A 12,722-nucleotide genomic window follows, 5' to 3' on the forward strand; every position below is an offset into this window, starting at 1 on the left:
TATTTATGAGATTTTGGTTTCGAGTTTTTAAAAATGATTTAAAAATATGATTCTATCTTTATAAAAAAAATTGAATTAGTGGACGAACTAATAAGACCATCGGTTTTCAATTTGATTGTCGATTCAACAGGTTTGATCGCTGGTTCAACCAATTGAATAATAACACCTGAAATATAGAGTTCGACAAGAGTTAGGATTTTGGTTAACATTCAATTCAATTAGGTTAACTACCAGATCAAGCGAGGGTTCAGCCCGAATCAACTCATTCAACGGATTTTCAGTTTTTAAGGTAAATCGAGCATGACAGCATACCAATTCTCAATTTAATCAGTGGGTCTAATTCGATTTTAAATCATTGATTGAAATGATTTAAGTTTATCATATTATGGCATCTATATTGGTATTCTTTTATCAAAAAATTATATGTATTTAAATTATAAAAAATAGTTATTTATATATTAAATTGTCAAAGTTGAATTTTTTATTAAAAATATAAAAAATTTAGAGTTTAAAATTTATTTTATAATTAATTATATAACTATATATTTATATTTGATTATAGCATTCTAATTATAATTACTTGAAAATGTCACAGAATTTAGTTGATTGATCCTTGCGAACAAATGAAAAGAAGTGCTTTGCTAAATTGGAATATGCTTTCTACCAACCATCAGCACTCCCATTTTTATTTTAATTCAAGACATTGGATTTTGATTTTTACCTAATTTAGGTTCACAATCTTCTGCTTCTTAGTCACGTGAGGCATGTGCAGAGATTCTCACTCCAATCCCTTCTTATAATATATTCATGTACCTTAAAGTAAGTTTTAAGGTTCTTAATCTACTACCTATGTTGCACGGAAATAGAAACGTTCAAATGCCGAAAAAATAAATATTGATAAATTTCCACAATCTATAAATTTTTAAATATTCTTTCAAAAAAATAAACTAATACCAAGAAAGAAAAAAAACCAATGGAACTGGTATTTTCTTTAAAAAATACATGTGTAGTTTGATCAACTTTCTTACCATTTGATTCTACAATACATGACAACATGCACTCATGCCAAAGTCTCTTCACTTCCAATTCTATATGCGGATTTTAGAGTGTTCTTCTTCTTCTTCCCATGAGAACTGTCTATAAATAAGGCAGTCTTGCATTTAATAAGACACGTCTTACAGTGAGAAACTATGGAATCGAGCTCATTAGCATCTTGACGCACAAAACCATGTAGATTCACGATGTATATACTTCAACGCCAGCAGTTTTTGTTACCTGGCAAATTGGGCAAGCATCTACAAACCCTGCACAATCTTTACACAGGCACAAATGTCTGCATGGCAATAACAAAATAAGCGCTTCCTTCGTCTTACAAGCTCGACAAATTATCTGCATTTTAACTTCCGGGACGTTAAAATCGTTCTGGTTAGCATAAGAGGCTGCAGTATCTACCCCGCTGTCTCCGCAACCTTCCTTTCCGTGAATAGCACTCTGCGCCATGACATGCTTCAGATTACTCTTCAAAGCATTTACTACAGACTCGTTATATTTTGCTCTATACTGCCACGACTGAACTTGTGCACTGATTTGGTTTATTCTTTCAACCAGTTCATTGTTCTTGCGGTTAATGTTTTGTATTTCAACTTCTTTTTCAAGTAGCTTCCGACCGATTCCTGTTTCTACAGCAAGTAAGAAAGAAGCTGTATGTCTTTCTCCCAATTCCCTCATACTTTTTCTCATGCTGTCTTCCTGTTAAGAAAGAATCCTGGTAAATATATGCAGCTGCTGTAACATCCTAACGCTAGGAAAAGCTTTAAGACTTAGAATGTGAAAATTTTATTCTCTAAGCTCAAAAACTATCAAGGTCTTTAAATTTATTGCAGGAGTACGTGTTTGCGGGACTGCCACTTTTGAAGGTTAAAAGTTCCTTTCTTATGACAAGAGTTAGTCACCAACAGAAAACAATTTATATAGTTGAAGCACATTCAATCTTTTACGAGAATAGGCTATAGATATAAAGTTTTCAAGTTTTAGAAGTGTCCCTGAATATGAAAACAAAACACCAAAATGTAGCACTCAATAAATTTTCGTGCAACAAAGGTCACGAGTTAACAAAATAAATACCCATTTGAAAGTAATTTTACTATATGTGCACCAGAAACCACATGCAAGTTAGATAAGGTATAAATTTGTGAACAATACTATATAGTTGAACTATAACATTAAAATAATACCTGAAGTTTCATTTGGAGATGAAGCTCGTCTTCTTGCCGATCAGTCTCAACCTTAAGATTGTCAAGTATAGCCATAATAGGTTGGACATTTATCTTACTTCCACTTGGATGTGTAACGGGAGAGTTATATTCTTCTTCCTCACATGATAGTTTTAGTCCAATTGATACGGGATTAGGATTCACAATAATTCCAAGTTGACCAGCTTCATATTGATTGCTATTATTGTTCGATGATGAATGGCGTTTTTGCGCACTGGGAATAATCTGCGAATCCCTTACTCTTTTAGCAGGCCTCTGCATGATAGTAGCGTGCTCATTTCCTATGTGATTCATGGGACCTCTGATGCATCCAACTCCGTCTGCAAAAGATAACATCACTATGTAAACATTGACAAGAAATGCATTTCAAGATATCTAACAATTTTCTGACGATTGAACCATATTACGATAGCAGAACTGTACAAGACAATTCCCCTCTATCATTGGTATTGAACTTGCTATCAAGTGAACGCAAAACAGAGTTAAAATCATTTTCAAGCCTTAACTCCACCTTACAATGCACAAATCAAACATGAACATTTGTACCGGATGACTAAGTTCGCAATGCAATAAGCATATCCGTAAACCTCCCATTAAATCATATTAGAAACACAAGATAACATCCATTAACTTTTGATAATAACTTATTGAACACCCGAGCATGACACAATCTACAAATGCCCTTTTACACAATTTAAGCTGCAGTCTATAATACAAAACAGGTTGAGATTCATTCGGAGGGACTTACTTTCTCCAAATAACTGCAGTTGAGGAAATGCATTGACTTCACCATGGAGGTGAGTTTCTTCAAATGAGATTGGAAACACAGAATTACTGTTATTACCTCCAAACATGATTCTACACAAAAAGGAAAACTCACACTCATTAGTCCAATTTATAATCAGAATTACAATCACAATCTCAAACACATCCACATAGCATACATATAACAACAGAACCAAGTATTGTTGGATAACCAAATAATACAAAAATCCAGTTCTTATGAAGAAGAACATAACAATCAAAATGAAAGATGCCCACATAAATTAACAAAGAGGGCCCTTAAAATGTTGATAAAGATACAAACTTTGAATCAAAATGACAGCAAATTTACCTTAAAAAAGATCTGGGTGGAGATAAAAAGAGATGGGAAATGGAGAAAAAGAAGCAATATGGGTGATTTGTTGAATGAAGATGGTGGAGGATGAGGAGGAATGGGAAAAGGGAAGCGTAGAGGAGGTAAAGTAAAGAAGAAAACGGAAGAGTCCATTGGCACGGGGAAATGTGAGGGTTAATGTTGTTGGCATTGTTGTTGTAAATCTAATCTTCATCACTCTCAAGGTTCTTATTACACCCATTACTTTTCCTTTTCTTACCTGTTTTACTTCTTCTTCAGCCTCCAATTTTTCCTTTTTATTATTTATGTTTTTCCTTTTTAATCAACTTTTTCTTTTTTGTTAGGAAGTTTTTCCCTTTTCTAATCTCATGTACTTGTCGTGTATAGACAATAACATCCATCTAATTACAACTATATTTAGTTCATATAAATATATTTTAATTTCATAATATTTTATTCAAATATGAGCTAATGTATCTAGACGTTTTTTAATATAAATAAATAAATAAATTGAGTCTGAATTTTGTGTTATTTGAATTTAAAATATAAAAAAAAGAGGAATTTGTATACCGTTACTATATTTTTAAATTTATTGATATAAATATTGTAAAATTTTAAAAATTACACTGATACTTTACCCATTTAATACTTTTTACTTTACTTTAATTTCATTTCTAAAAATATTGCATTTGAGAAAAACACCATAAAACATCGCTGGAGTCCGATAGCTGGTCACTAGAATTTGATCGGAATTTTTTTAGGCCAATGGTGATCATCAACGTGGTCAATACATGATCAACACGTGCTATGTTCAATGTTGACTTATAAACTGTTGATTTTTGTTAGCTTTTATGATTGAATATTTTTTAAATATTTTTATGTGTATTTTAAGTGCGTGTTTTTGTCTTTTTAATGTATTTTTGAATGGTTTTCTTGTGTATTTTTAAATATTTTTAGTATTCTTACATGTCTTGGTTTTTAATGTATTTTTTAATATGTTTTTTTAATAGGGAACAAATATTATTTCAATTTGGTGAGAAAACATTGAAACTCAAAATACCGAAGCTCATAACGGGTTCATCATGTTAAACAACATTGTGTTTAATTTTCATGTTCTTTGCTTTTTAATTTTTATCTCCTTGTATGTGATCTTTTTCATTAATATACCTCCGTTAAAAAAAATTTGTATGTTTTAGGATTATTTTTATTTTTTAAGAATAACTCTATTTTCTTATTAACATGTTTGTTTTAATTTAACTAGAATATCAATTTTTTTAATATTGTATCCAACTTATATAATTTTCCGTAAAATTAATAAAATACTTTAAACAAACTTTAATATAAAACTCTTTTTATGAAATTGAGTATTTATGAAAATTATATTAATTAATAAAAAGTATAATTTTATTTTTATTTATTTTTATAAAAATATTAAAAGAAAATTGAATACTTCTTCCTTTCCATTAAAAATAAAAAATAGTTAATTTACTTATTTAATAAAAATAAAAGATATTATCGCAAATTAATTATAATTCACTAATTTTTTAATTCGTTTGTAATTTTAACTTTTTATATTTTTATTGGATGGAGGGAAAATATATTTAATAAATAATTGTAAAAGACGCTAAAAAATTCATTTTTGTTTTCTTGAAGAGGTACTTTAACTTAATTTAATTTTTTAATTTTGTATGTTAATCATTAATTTTCCATTTTCACGAAGGATAAATATACTAAAAAATAGTCCGAATCTCATTTGTTTATCACCACCTTCAAATTTAGAAAAAAAAACACCGTCATTGGAAATAAACACAATCAATGAATAAAAATAAACCAAAATTACCACTTCTTCATTTTAAATTCTGGATGGCTAAATTTTTGTTGAAAAATGAATTAAAAATATATCAAATAGTCATTTTATGCTCTCCATCAGATTTATACAAGTGTCCGTTGTCAATACAGTATGCTATCTTGTAAGAATTCCAGCTTGATGGACTCATAGTAAGTGAGAGTGTTTGCCCGGTGTCACTCAAAGTTTCAGAGCCATCTGAGGATGTTAGTGAACAAATTCACTCTCTTGACTTAGAATGTCAAGTGGCCAATGAAACTGAAAGTACTCCGGCGTTTAATTCTTTGTCTAAAGAAGATGATGTTCAGAAAGAGGTTGATCTGGAGTCCGAACAGGATCTGGAGACACCTTCGCTGGAGAAACTATCCCTTGATCCCCAGGATGCTAAAAGTCCAAAACCAATTAGTCCCAAATCGAATGAGTATGGACTTCCTCAAAATACTATATCATCAGATGGAGATCTGCCGAAGAGTGGACTATCCGAGCGAGAGAGACAGCATGCCACTTGAAAATATGCTGGATCGTGGTCAAAATACTAGCACTAATTGCAGTATATCTAGCCCCGGAGACACCCAAGCAACTGTTTCTGCCCAAACTAATCGAGAGTATGCGAATCCTTCAGCGACTAATCAGATTGTTATGGAACATGCATTTCCAGAGCAACAGAAACTAGGCAATAGTGGTAGAAAGTGGCATCAAAGGAATAATTCTAACAGCTGCAACCGCAGCAGCAACAACAATTGGTGGTGCAACAGCAGCAAATACCATATCAGCAATCCTATCAGCAACAAAATCTAGTTTATGCACAACAGCAGCAGCAGAAGCTGGGCTTACAACGACTTCCAGATCAACAGTCACAGTTGCAATTGCAGCAACAGCAACAGTGTCACCAACAACAAACACCCTCAGAACAGCAACTTTCACTTGAGCAGAATCAAGAATAGCCAAAGCATCAAATTTACATTTCACGCGTCTAGGTGTGTAAACATGTTTCTGAAATCGTAATCCAAAAGGAAAACAAGCAAAAACAAATATCAAACAAGAGGAATTGGTCCTAAGCACTGACATGAGTATTGACTATCAGGAAAAAAAAATACAGTATGTATTTAAATCAACTAGCTTCGCCAGTTGTAAGAGAAAAACAATGTTCAATTTTCATGTGGAGTTTTGTTAGTCAAATGGGGGTTGCTAGATCATATTTAGATCTTTTGATCACAGAAGCTCTGATATCATATCAAATAACTAATTCTTCTAAAAACTCAAGCTGCTATATAAGACCTCAATTATAGTTATCATTGTCTCTAACACTACCAAAGTAACTAGACAACAACACCTACTTCTTGCCTAAGACTCCTACACAATTATGCCATGTGCGAAATTGCAATTACAAGTAAATTATGAACCCCAATACAGTTGAAACAAAATCTTGAAAACCAGATTAAAATTAAAGATCTAATTTAGTATTAATAAAAGGTGCATACAAACATAATCATTAGACTAAAACCAAAAGCTAGGAAATGAAACAGAACTAGAGAACAAATTACCACTTAGCAGCACAAAGTCAATTAAACACAGATAAGGCTCTCAATATATGGAAAATCTACGCTGTTAAATTCGTCAAGCACCAACCATGAGTCACAGAGTCTGTGAGTTCCATTAGAAAGATCATAAGCAATTGGACACTTGTCTGCGGATATCACAAGCAACCATCCTTCTGCACTCTTATCACGGATTATGCGCAATACTTTAACAGATCTACACATATATGTCTTCACAACGGATTTAAGATTGACTCGATACATGAAAGACCATCCCGAGTAATCTGATGCTACCTCCACAATATCATATTCCAATCTCGGATAATTAGACTTGCGTGTAATACAATGCAAATCACCTTGAGATTCGCCAAAGTAGTGAAAGAGCCAATCTTCAGGAAAGTCCATTTTCTTGAAAATCATAGTAGTAACATCAAAGTAAAGCACAGATGAAACCCGATCGACTCTAAAAAATTAACTGCGCCATTGCAATATACTCCGCGACTGTAAGAGTCGATTCTTAAGTCATCTGAAAATAATTCATCAGCAACACATGCTTTTTGTGCAGTCCAAGAGTCAGTTTCTGATGAATAAATGAAGGTTTCAAGCATAAAAGTCTCGGAATCTTTTCGATCCGATAAATTGGATAGGAAAAAGATTTTGTAATATGGTGATATTTCGGGATCAAACACTAAACAAACATTAAGCAATTCATTTCCCAGACATTCATCTTCAGATATGATTTTTTTTTTTTTTGATAATTTGATTTTCAGTTTTTGATTTAGTGAATTTGATAAAGGTATTCTCTTGAACTGTGCAGTAGTAGGATTATACACAAAATAAACATGGCCACGTTCATTAGTACTGAAATCTTGAAAATGTGCACGAGAAAACTGGCCAGGGGGTACCAAGAAACTAGAACGGCAAAGAAGCAAACCAGATTGCAGGATTTTAGCTCGAGGAACACTGAGCTGATCCTTGATGTCCAAGGCTCCGCTTGCAAAAGGGGAATATTTCAGAGGGATAATTCGAAATTCAGTGAGATACTGACCTAAATCGTCGACAAAAAGTGCAGCCGCTATGGGATTACGGCTATGGTGGAATCGAGCATGAGAGGCGCAAAATTGGGGATAGGAAAGCATGGAGAGCCAGTGTTTGGATACACATTAGAATTTGAGCAGTGATTTTGAGGGCAATCGGACCAGAATTTCTTTGACAAGGTGTTCAATGTCCGCCACCTTAGGAGACTCCATTCGCTTCCAATTGGGAGAGATGATTACAGCCAACAAATTGAACTCAAAAAAGTTAAACAACATCAAATAGAAACGACACAATATTTTGAGCAAAGGAATCCAAACGACAAACAAATGGTCAAGGACAAAGTTGGACAACACTAAATTTTACTAGTATTTTTTTGCATGTGACATTGATACGTTTTTAACATTCTCATGACACGTTTAACAAAGCTTTGCTTATTATAAAAATAAAATATTAATTTTGTGGCCTTTTTGTTTGTATTTATATTTTATTTTCTAAAATTTATTGTATTATTTTATATTAAGACTTAACAAAATTAATTATAGACTATATAATATATTTTATTATAACAATTTAACATATAATTTTTTTTCCTATAATTCGAATAGTCAATTGAAAATATGAATTCTAAAATTGCATATTAGCATGATAAATCATATTTTTATGGTCAAATAATTAAAAAAATCAAACTTTCTTTTAAAGAAAGTTTTATAAAAATTCAAATCTTTCAATTGTATTTAATTTGGCTTGAAACGTTGGATTTTTCGTTTCAATAATATCCAACCCTCAAGCACACGCTTTTGATGATGTGGCGTGCTTCACAATATGTCACGCTTTTTAATTTTTTAAATTGTCTTTTTAATTTTAAAAATATATTTTTTTGGTATTTTTTATTTTTTTTGGTTGGTGGTCTTATGTTGTATTTATAGTTTTTTCATAGTGAGTAAACGTTGGTTAAAGAAGATATTTTGTGAAATTGGATGTCGAATATAATTAGCAATCCATAGTTTAAATTTTTATAATTATTTTATGAATAGGATAATTTGAGGATAGTTCCTAAATTGAAATCATTAAACCATTAAATCTCATTAAATGTTAATTTTATTTATATATTAAAAAAAATTAATAGTTGAACTAAAGTTTAATTTTTTTGAAGATATTTGATAAGGTTGATTAATATTAAAATGGAAAATGAAAATGAATTTTTTTTTGGATTTAGTAAATAATTTCAACTTTAAAGAAATTTTTAGCGAGTAATATTATAAAATCCTCTTATTTAATCAATTTTTTTAAACCTCTTCAATGCTGTTTCTTTTTTTTTTTTAAGAAAATAGCTTGTGTCTTTGAGTATGTGAGCGTGCCAAAGGGTTATATCTCAAATTAAAAATTAAAATTTGATCAAGCGATTGTGAATGATTTTCAAAGAACGTAAAAAATCTAAACGGGTCATAAAGAAAATCTTCTAAGGAACTTTAAAATTAAAAGAAAACCTCTGCAATTAAAAAATCTAGAACTAATGACGTAAATAAAATTGATATTGAAAATAATTTTTTAAAACTAGAAGTATGAAAGTACACTACAAGTGATTTAATAAAATTAATTGTTGACATGAAAATCTCATGGGAGTGTTTGAGTTTTTTGTTGAATTTGTTGGGGCCTCAAATTATTGCATTTATTTCTGTTTATAGCGCATGTAGAAACTGGCAGGTGATAACTGCTTCTTAATTGTCCACGTTCTCACTCATATTTCTCCACTTTTAAAAGAAAAAAATGTTGGCTTTCTTCATTCATCTGAATTGTCGCTTTCAAAAAAATTATCAGCACATAAAATCTTAGGCTTATGAGATTTTGGACTTTTGGATTTCTGACCAATTAATTCTAGCTTCTGGCCAATTAACTCTGGGATAAATTTTCTCGGAAGTTCTTCTGGGTTTGGGTATTAGAGTTATTTTAATTTTGGTATAAACAGATGCTATATTAAAAAAGTAAATATTTTAAAAGTTAGTTTTTAAGATATACTCTTTCAAGAGAAAATCAGACAAATGATTTTTTTTTCTCCAAATAAATTACATACACGTAAAAAGGGTTATAAAAGATGTCACTATTTCAAATGTATTTTTTAACCTTATTTCGGCGTGAATTAAAAAGGGAAAAACAAAAACAAAAACAAAATCGAGTGACAATGTATGGCAATACGTGTAACCTATTTTTCCCATTTAAAAACCAACAAAATCCTTATTTATTTCCCTGCCTCAAAAATATGATAAATTGTTACGAAATCCCATGTTTACCCTTCTTATTCAAATATCTCAACCACTAGCCGCCAATTTACAAGGGCCAATCTTGTCATTTAGCAGTTGAAATACCATAAAATATAAAATCCTAAATTCGCTCGCAGTCACAGAGATATTTTACACAAATTTTCAAATTTATTAGATTTCTTTAAAAAAATCTTAATTTTGATTTTTTTTCAATCGGGATAGAAAATGCATTCTTTGTCCGGTATTAAGGCATTTACGGATTTCAATACGGGCACGAGGCCGTATTTCCCGCTTCGGAGCTCCGGTTTTGACCGGAAACAGCAACAGTGCGTCATCAATTTGAGAGATTCATCTTCTTCTTATAGAAAATGTCGGATTGTAGCGTGTTCCGTTGAGAGAAATGAGAATGGCGGCGGAGCAAGTTCGAGTTCGAGCCCCGGGTCGGATACGGGTACGGGTTCGGATTACAGTGCCAGTTCATTGTTGTCTCGGACTCAAACTTATGCTTTATTGAAACAGCAAATGGATGTCGCTGCTCAATCTGAGGTTAATTTAACACTTTGTTTATTACATTTCAATGCATTATTTGTATTTTTCTGATAATAATTATTATTATATGATACGGTGTGCTATTAATTTACTTTAGAACTATGAAGAGGCTGCAAGAATTCGTGACTCGTTGAAATTGTTTGAAGAAGAGGAGCCGGTTCTTCGGTATCGGAGATTGCTCAAAGAGGCGACCAATGAAGAGCGGTTTGAGGTGTATATTTTGATCAAAACTATAAATAAACAACTGTAATTATTTGTATGTGTTTCTTTGATTTTGTTACACATTATTGAAATTGGAGTTTTTTTCTTCCGTTTCATTATATGTCTGTTTGGTAATTATGTTGTATTTGCCAGGATGCAGCTAAATATCGCGATGAGTTGAAGGAAATTGCACCATATTCTCTGTTGAAATGCACAAGTGATGCCACAACCTTGGTATGAATGTCTACCTTCTTGATGTCTATTAGTTTAGTTTGGTTTTTTTGACTCTAAATTTTGGTGTACGTTCGGCCCATTAGGCCTTAATTCCGTGCATTGATGAATGAGTCGAAAGTTTTTCAGAATGTTGTGTGTAATAGATAAATTTGGATGTGTTAGTTGATATGGTAGATTAGTGGCTAAATGTGGTGAGTGAATTTCAGGGAATTAGGGTCCAAGTTAGGAGTGTGTACATTGAGGGCCGAAGTCAGCCTTCAAAGGGGCAGTACTTCTTTGCGTATAGAATAAGGATCACTAATAACTCGGATCGTCCTGTTCAACTTCTCCGAAGACATTGGATTATTACCGATGCCAATGGAAGAACTGAAAACTTTTGGTAAGTTATTATTTTGTTTAATTATATCCCCTGCAATTTTGTAGGCATTCAAGATTTTCTTTTTCTTTTTGTATTTGTATTTTTATTGTTCCAACTGTATAAGCTTATAGTTAAATTCTGTCCCATTTTATTGCAGGGGAATTGGAGTTATCGGTGAACAGCCAGTTATACTTCCTAAGACGGGATTCGAATACTCATCTGCTTGCCCTTTACCTACTTCGAATGGAAGAATGGTGAGTAGTGGCTTCTTCCTTTCTTTCAATTATATTTTCCATTGAAGACTATTCGATTAGTTGTCATTGTATTGTTTTCTTTTCCTTTTTATTCATTAGAATGGGAGAGGAAACATTCAATTTTATGCTCGATGTCATTGGCTACTTGCTCCGCTAGAGTTACTTTTTGGATTTTTCTTTGTACCATGTTTAATTTTATGCTCGATTAGTGATGCTGGGTAATTTTTTATATCCCCTTTACTATTCATATGAAAGGGTTTGAAATAACTGCTTGGTTTCTGCAGGAAGGTGACTTTGAGATGAAGCACATTGATAAAATAGGCTCACCGACATTCAACGTAGCTATTGCGCCATTTTCTCTGTCTACACTCGGAGATGATAGTGAAACTTTTGAAATATGATGTTGGTGACTCTTTTGCATCGGGCGGAGGAGCTTCAACTGTCTCATGCATTGTGCCATTAACAAATTGATGGTTAGAAAACTGTAAAACAGTCTTATGCATGAATATATTGTCTTCAGTCTTCTCATATACAATGCTTGTTGAGAAGGGTAGCAATTACATTGTATGTAGTGGAAGAAATCAGTTAGCACATAGCAGAGATGATTAAAAGGCATGTAAATTATTCTTTTTGTTTTTTTGGTGTTACATTATTCCCATGTAAAGACATAATTACTAGAATCAAAGTTGGAAGCATTACAATGTTATTTATTCGAGATTGATTAGAAAAATATTCGAAATCCATTTGATTAATATTAAGTTGAGCTTAAGTTCGAGCTACGCTAGTCGAGTTCGACTACTAGAATACTTGGCTCGATAAGCCTTAAAGTCTAATTGAATTTTAGTTAATTACCTTTTCTTATCCTTTATAATTATACGTATTATAATAATATCTTTATTTTCATCTTAATATTTAATATTTAATATTTATATAGATAATGAAGTCAAGTTGAGTTTGAATTTCAATTATTCTATCGAGTTCAAACTCGAATTTCTAAAATGAAACTCATTCGAGTTCAAATCGAGTTTCGAGCTTTAGATTTTAGAGTCCAAGCTT

The 12,722-nt window shown here is 31.9% G+C and overlaps 3 protein-coding genes across 3 annotated transcripts; 1 reads left to right on the top strand and 2 right to left on the bottom strand.

Annotated features, from left to right (window-relative positions):
• Nucleotides 1–961: 961 nt before the first annotated feature.
• LOC126671209 (E3 ubiquitin-protein ligase BOI-like) lies at nt 962–3,701 on the bottom strand. The gene is made up of 4 exons (XM_050364947.2): nt 3,388–3,701; nt 3,022–3,131; nt 2,235–2,593; nt 962–1,749 (listed from the first exon to the last, which is right to left on the bottom strand). The coding sequence occupies exons 2-4, from the start codon at nt 3,125–3,127 to the stop codon at nt 1,237–1,239; spliced, it is 978 nt and encodes a 325-aa protein (XP_050220904.1). The 5' UTR covers nt 3,128–3,131; nt 3,388–3,701; the 3' UTR covers nt 962–1,236.
• Nucleotides 3,702–5,289: 1,588 nt separating this feature from the next.
• Nucleotides 5,290–8,137, bottom strand: LOC126675419 (uncharacterized). Its single transcript, XM_050370057.2, has 2 exons — nt 6,781–8,137; nt 5,290–6,229 (listed from the first exon to the last, which is right to left on the bottom strand). Exon 1 carries the CDS (start codon nt 7,911–7,913, stop codon nt 7,191–7,193), a length of 723 nt encoding a protein of 240 aa, XP_050226014.1. The 5' UTR covers nt 7,914–8,137; the 3' UTR covers nt 5,290–6,229; nt 6,781–7,190.
• Nucleotides 8,138–10,086: 1,949 nt separating this feature from the next.
• LOC126675445 (uncharacterized) lies at nt 10,087–12,372 on the top strand. Its single transcript, XM_050370087.2, has 6 exons — nt 10,087–10,616; nt 10,717–10,830; nt 10,974–11,054; nt 11,261–11,433; nt 11,570–11,666; nt 11,951–12,372. Exons 1-6 carry the CDS (start codon nt 10,296–10,298, stop codon nt 12,065–12,067), a joined length of 903 nt encoding a protein of 300 aa, XP_050226044.1. The 5' UTR covers nt 10,087–10,295; the 3' UTR covers nt 12,068–12,372.
• The last annotated feature ends 350 nt before the right edge of the window (nt 12,373–12,722 follow it).

This window comes from Mercurialis annua, linkage group LG3, assembly GCF_937616625.2.
Source record: "Mercurialis annua linkage group LG3, ddMerAnnu1.2, whole genome shotgun sequence".
NCBI classification, from domain to species: domain Eukaryota; kingdom Viridiplantae; phylum Streptophyta; class Magnoliopsida; order Malpighiales; family Euphorbiaceae; genus Mercurialis; species Mercurialis annua.

Coding starts and splice junctions, on each gene's coding strand:
- LOC126675445 (XM_050370087.2), top strand. CDS start 10,296: ATGCATTCTTTGTCCGGTATTAAGGCATTTACGGATTTCAATACGGGC. Junction 10,617..10,716: donor ATGTCGCTGCTCAATCTGAG/GTTAATTTAACA, acceptor AATTTACTTTAG/AACTATGAAGAGGCTGCAAG. Junction 11,055..11,260: donor CAAGTGATGCCACAACCTTG/GTATGAATGTCT, acceptor AGTGAATTTCAG/GGAATTAGGGTCCAAGTTAG.
- LOC126675419 (XM_050370057.2), bottom strand. CDS start 7,913: ATGCTTTCCTATCCCCAATTTTGCGCCTCTCATGCTCGATTCCACCAT.
- LOC126671209 (XM_050364947.2), bottom strand. CDS start 3,127: ATGTTTGGAGGTAATAACAGTAATTCTGTGTTTCCAATCTCATTTGAA. Junction 2,594..3,021: donor ACTGCAGTTATTTGGAGAAA/GTAAGTCCCTCC, acceptor TATCTTTTGCAG/ACGGAGTTGGATGCATCAGA. Junction 1,750..2,234: donor ATCTCCAAATGAAACTTCAG/GTATTATTTTAA, acceptor CTTTCTTAACAG/GAAGACAGCATGAGAAAAAG.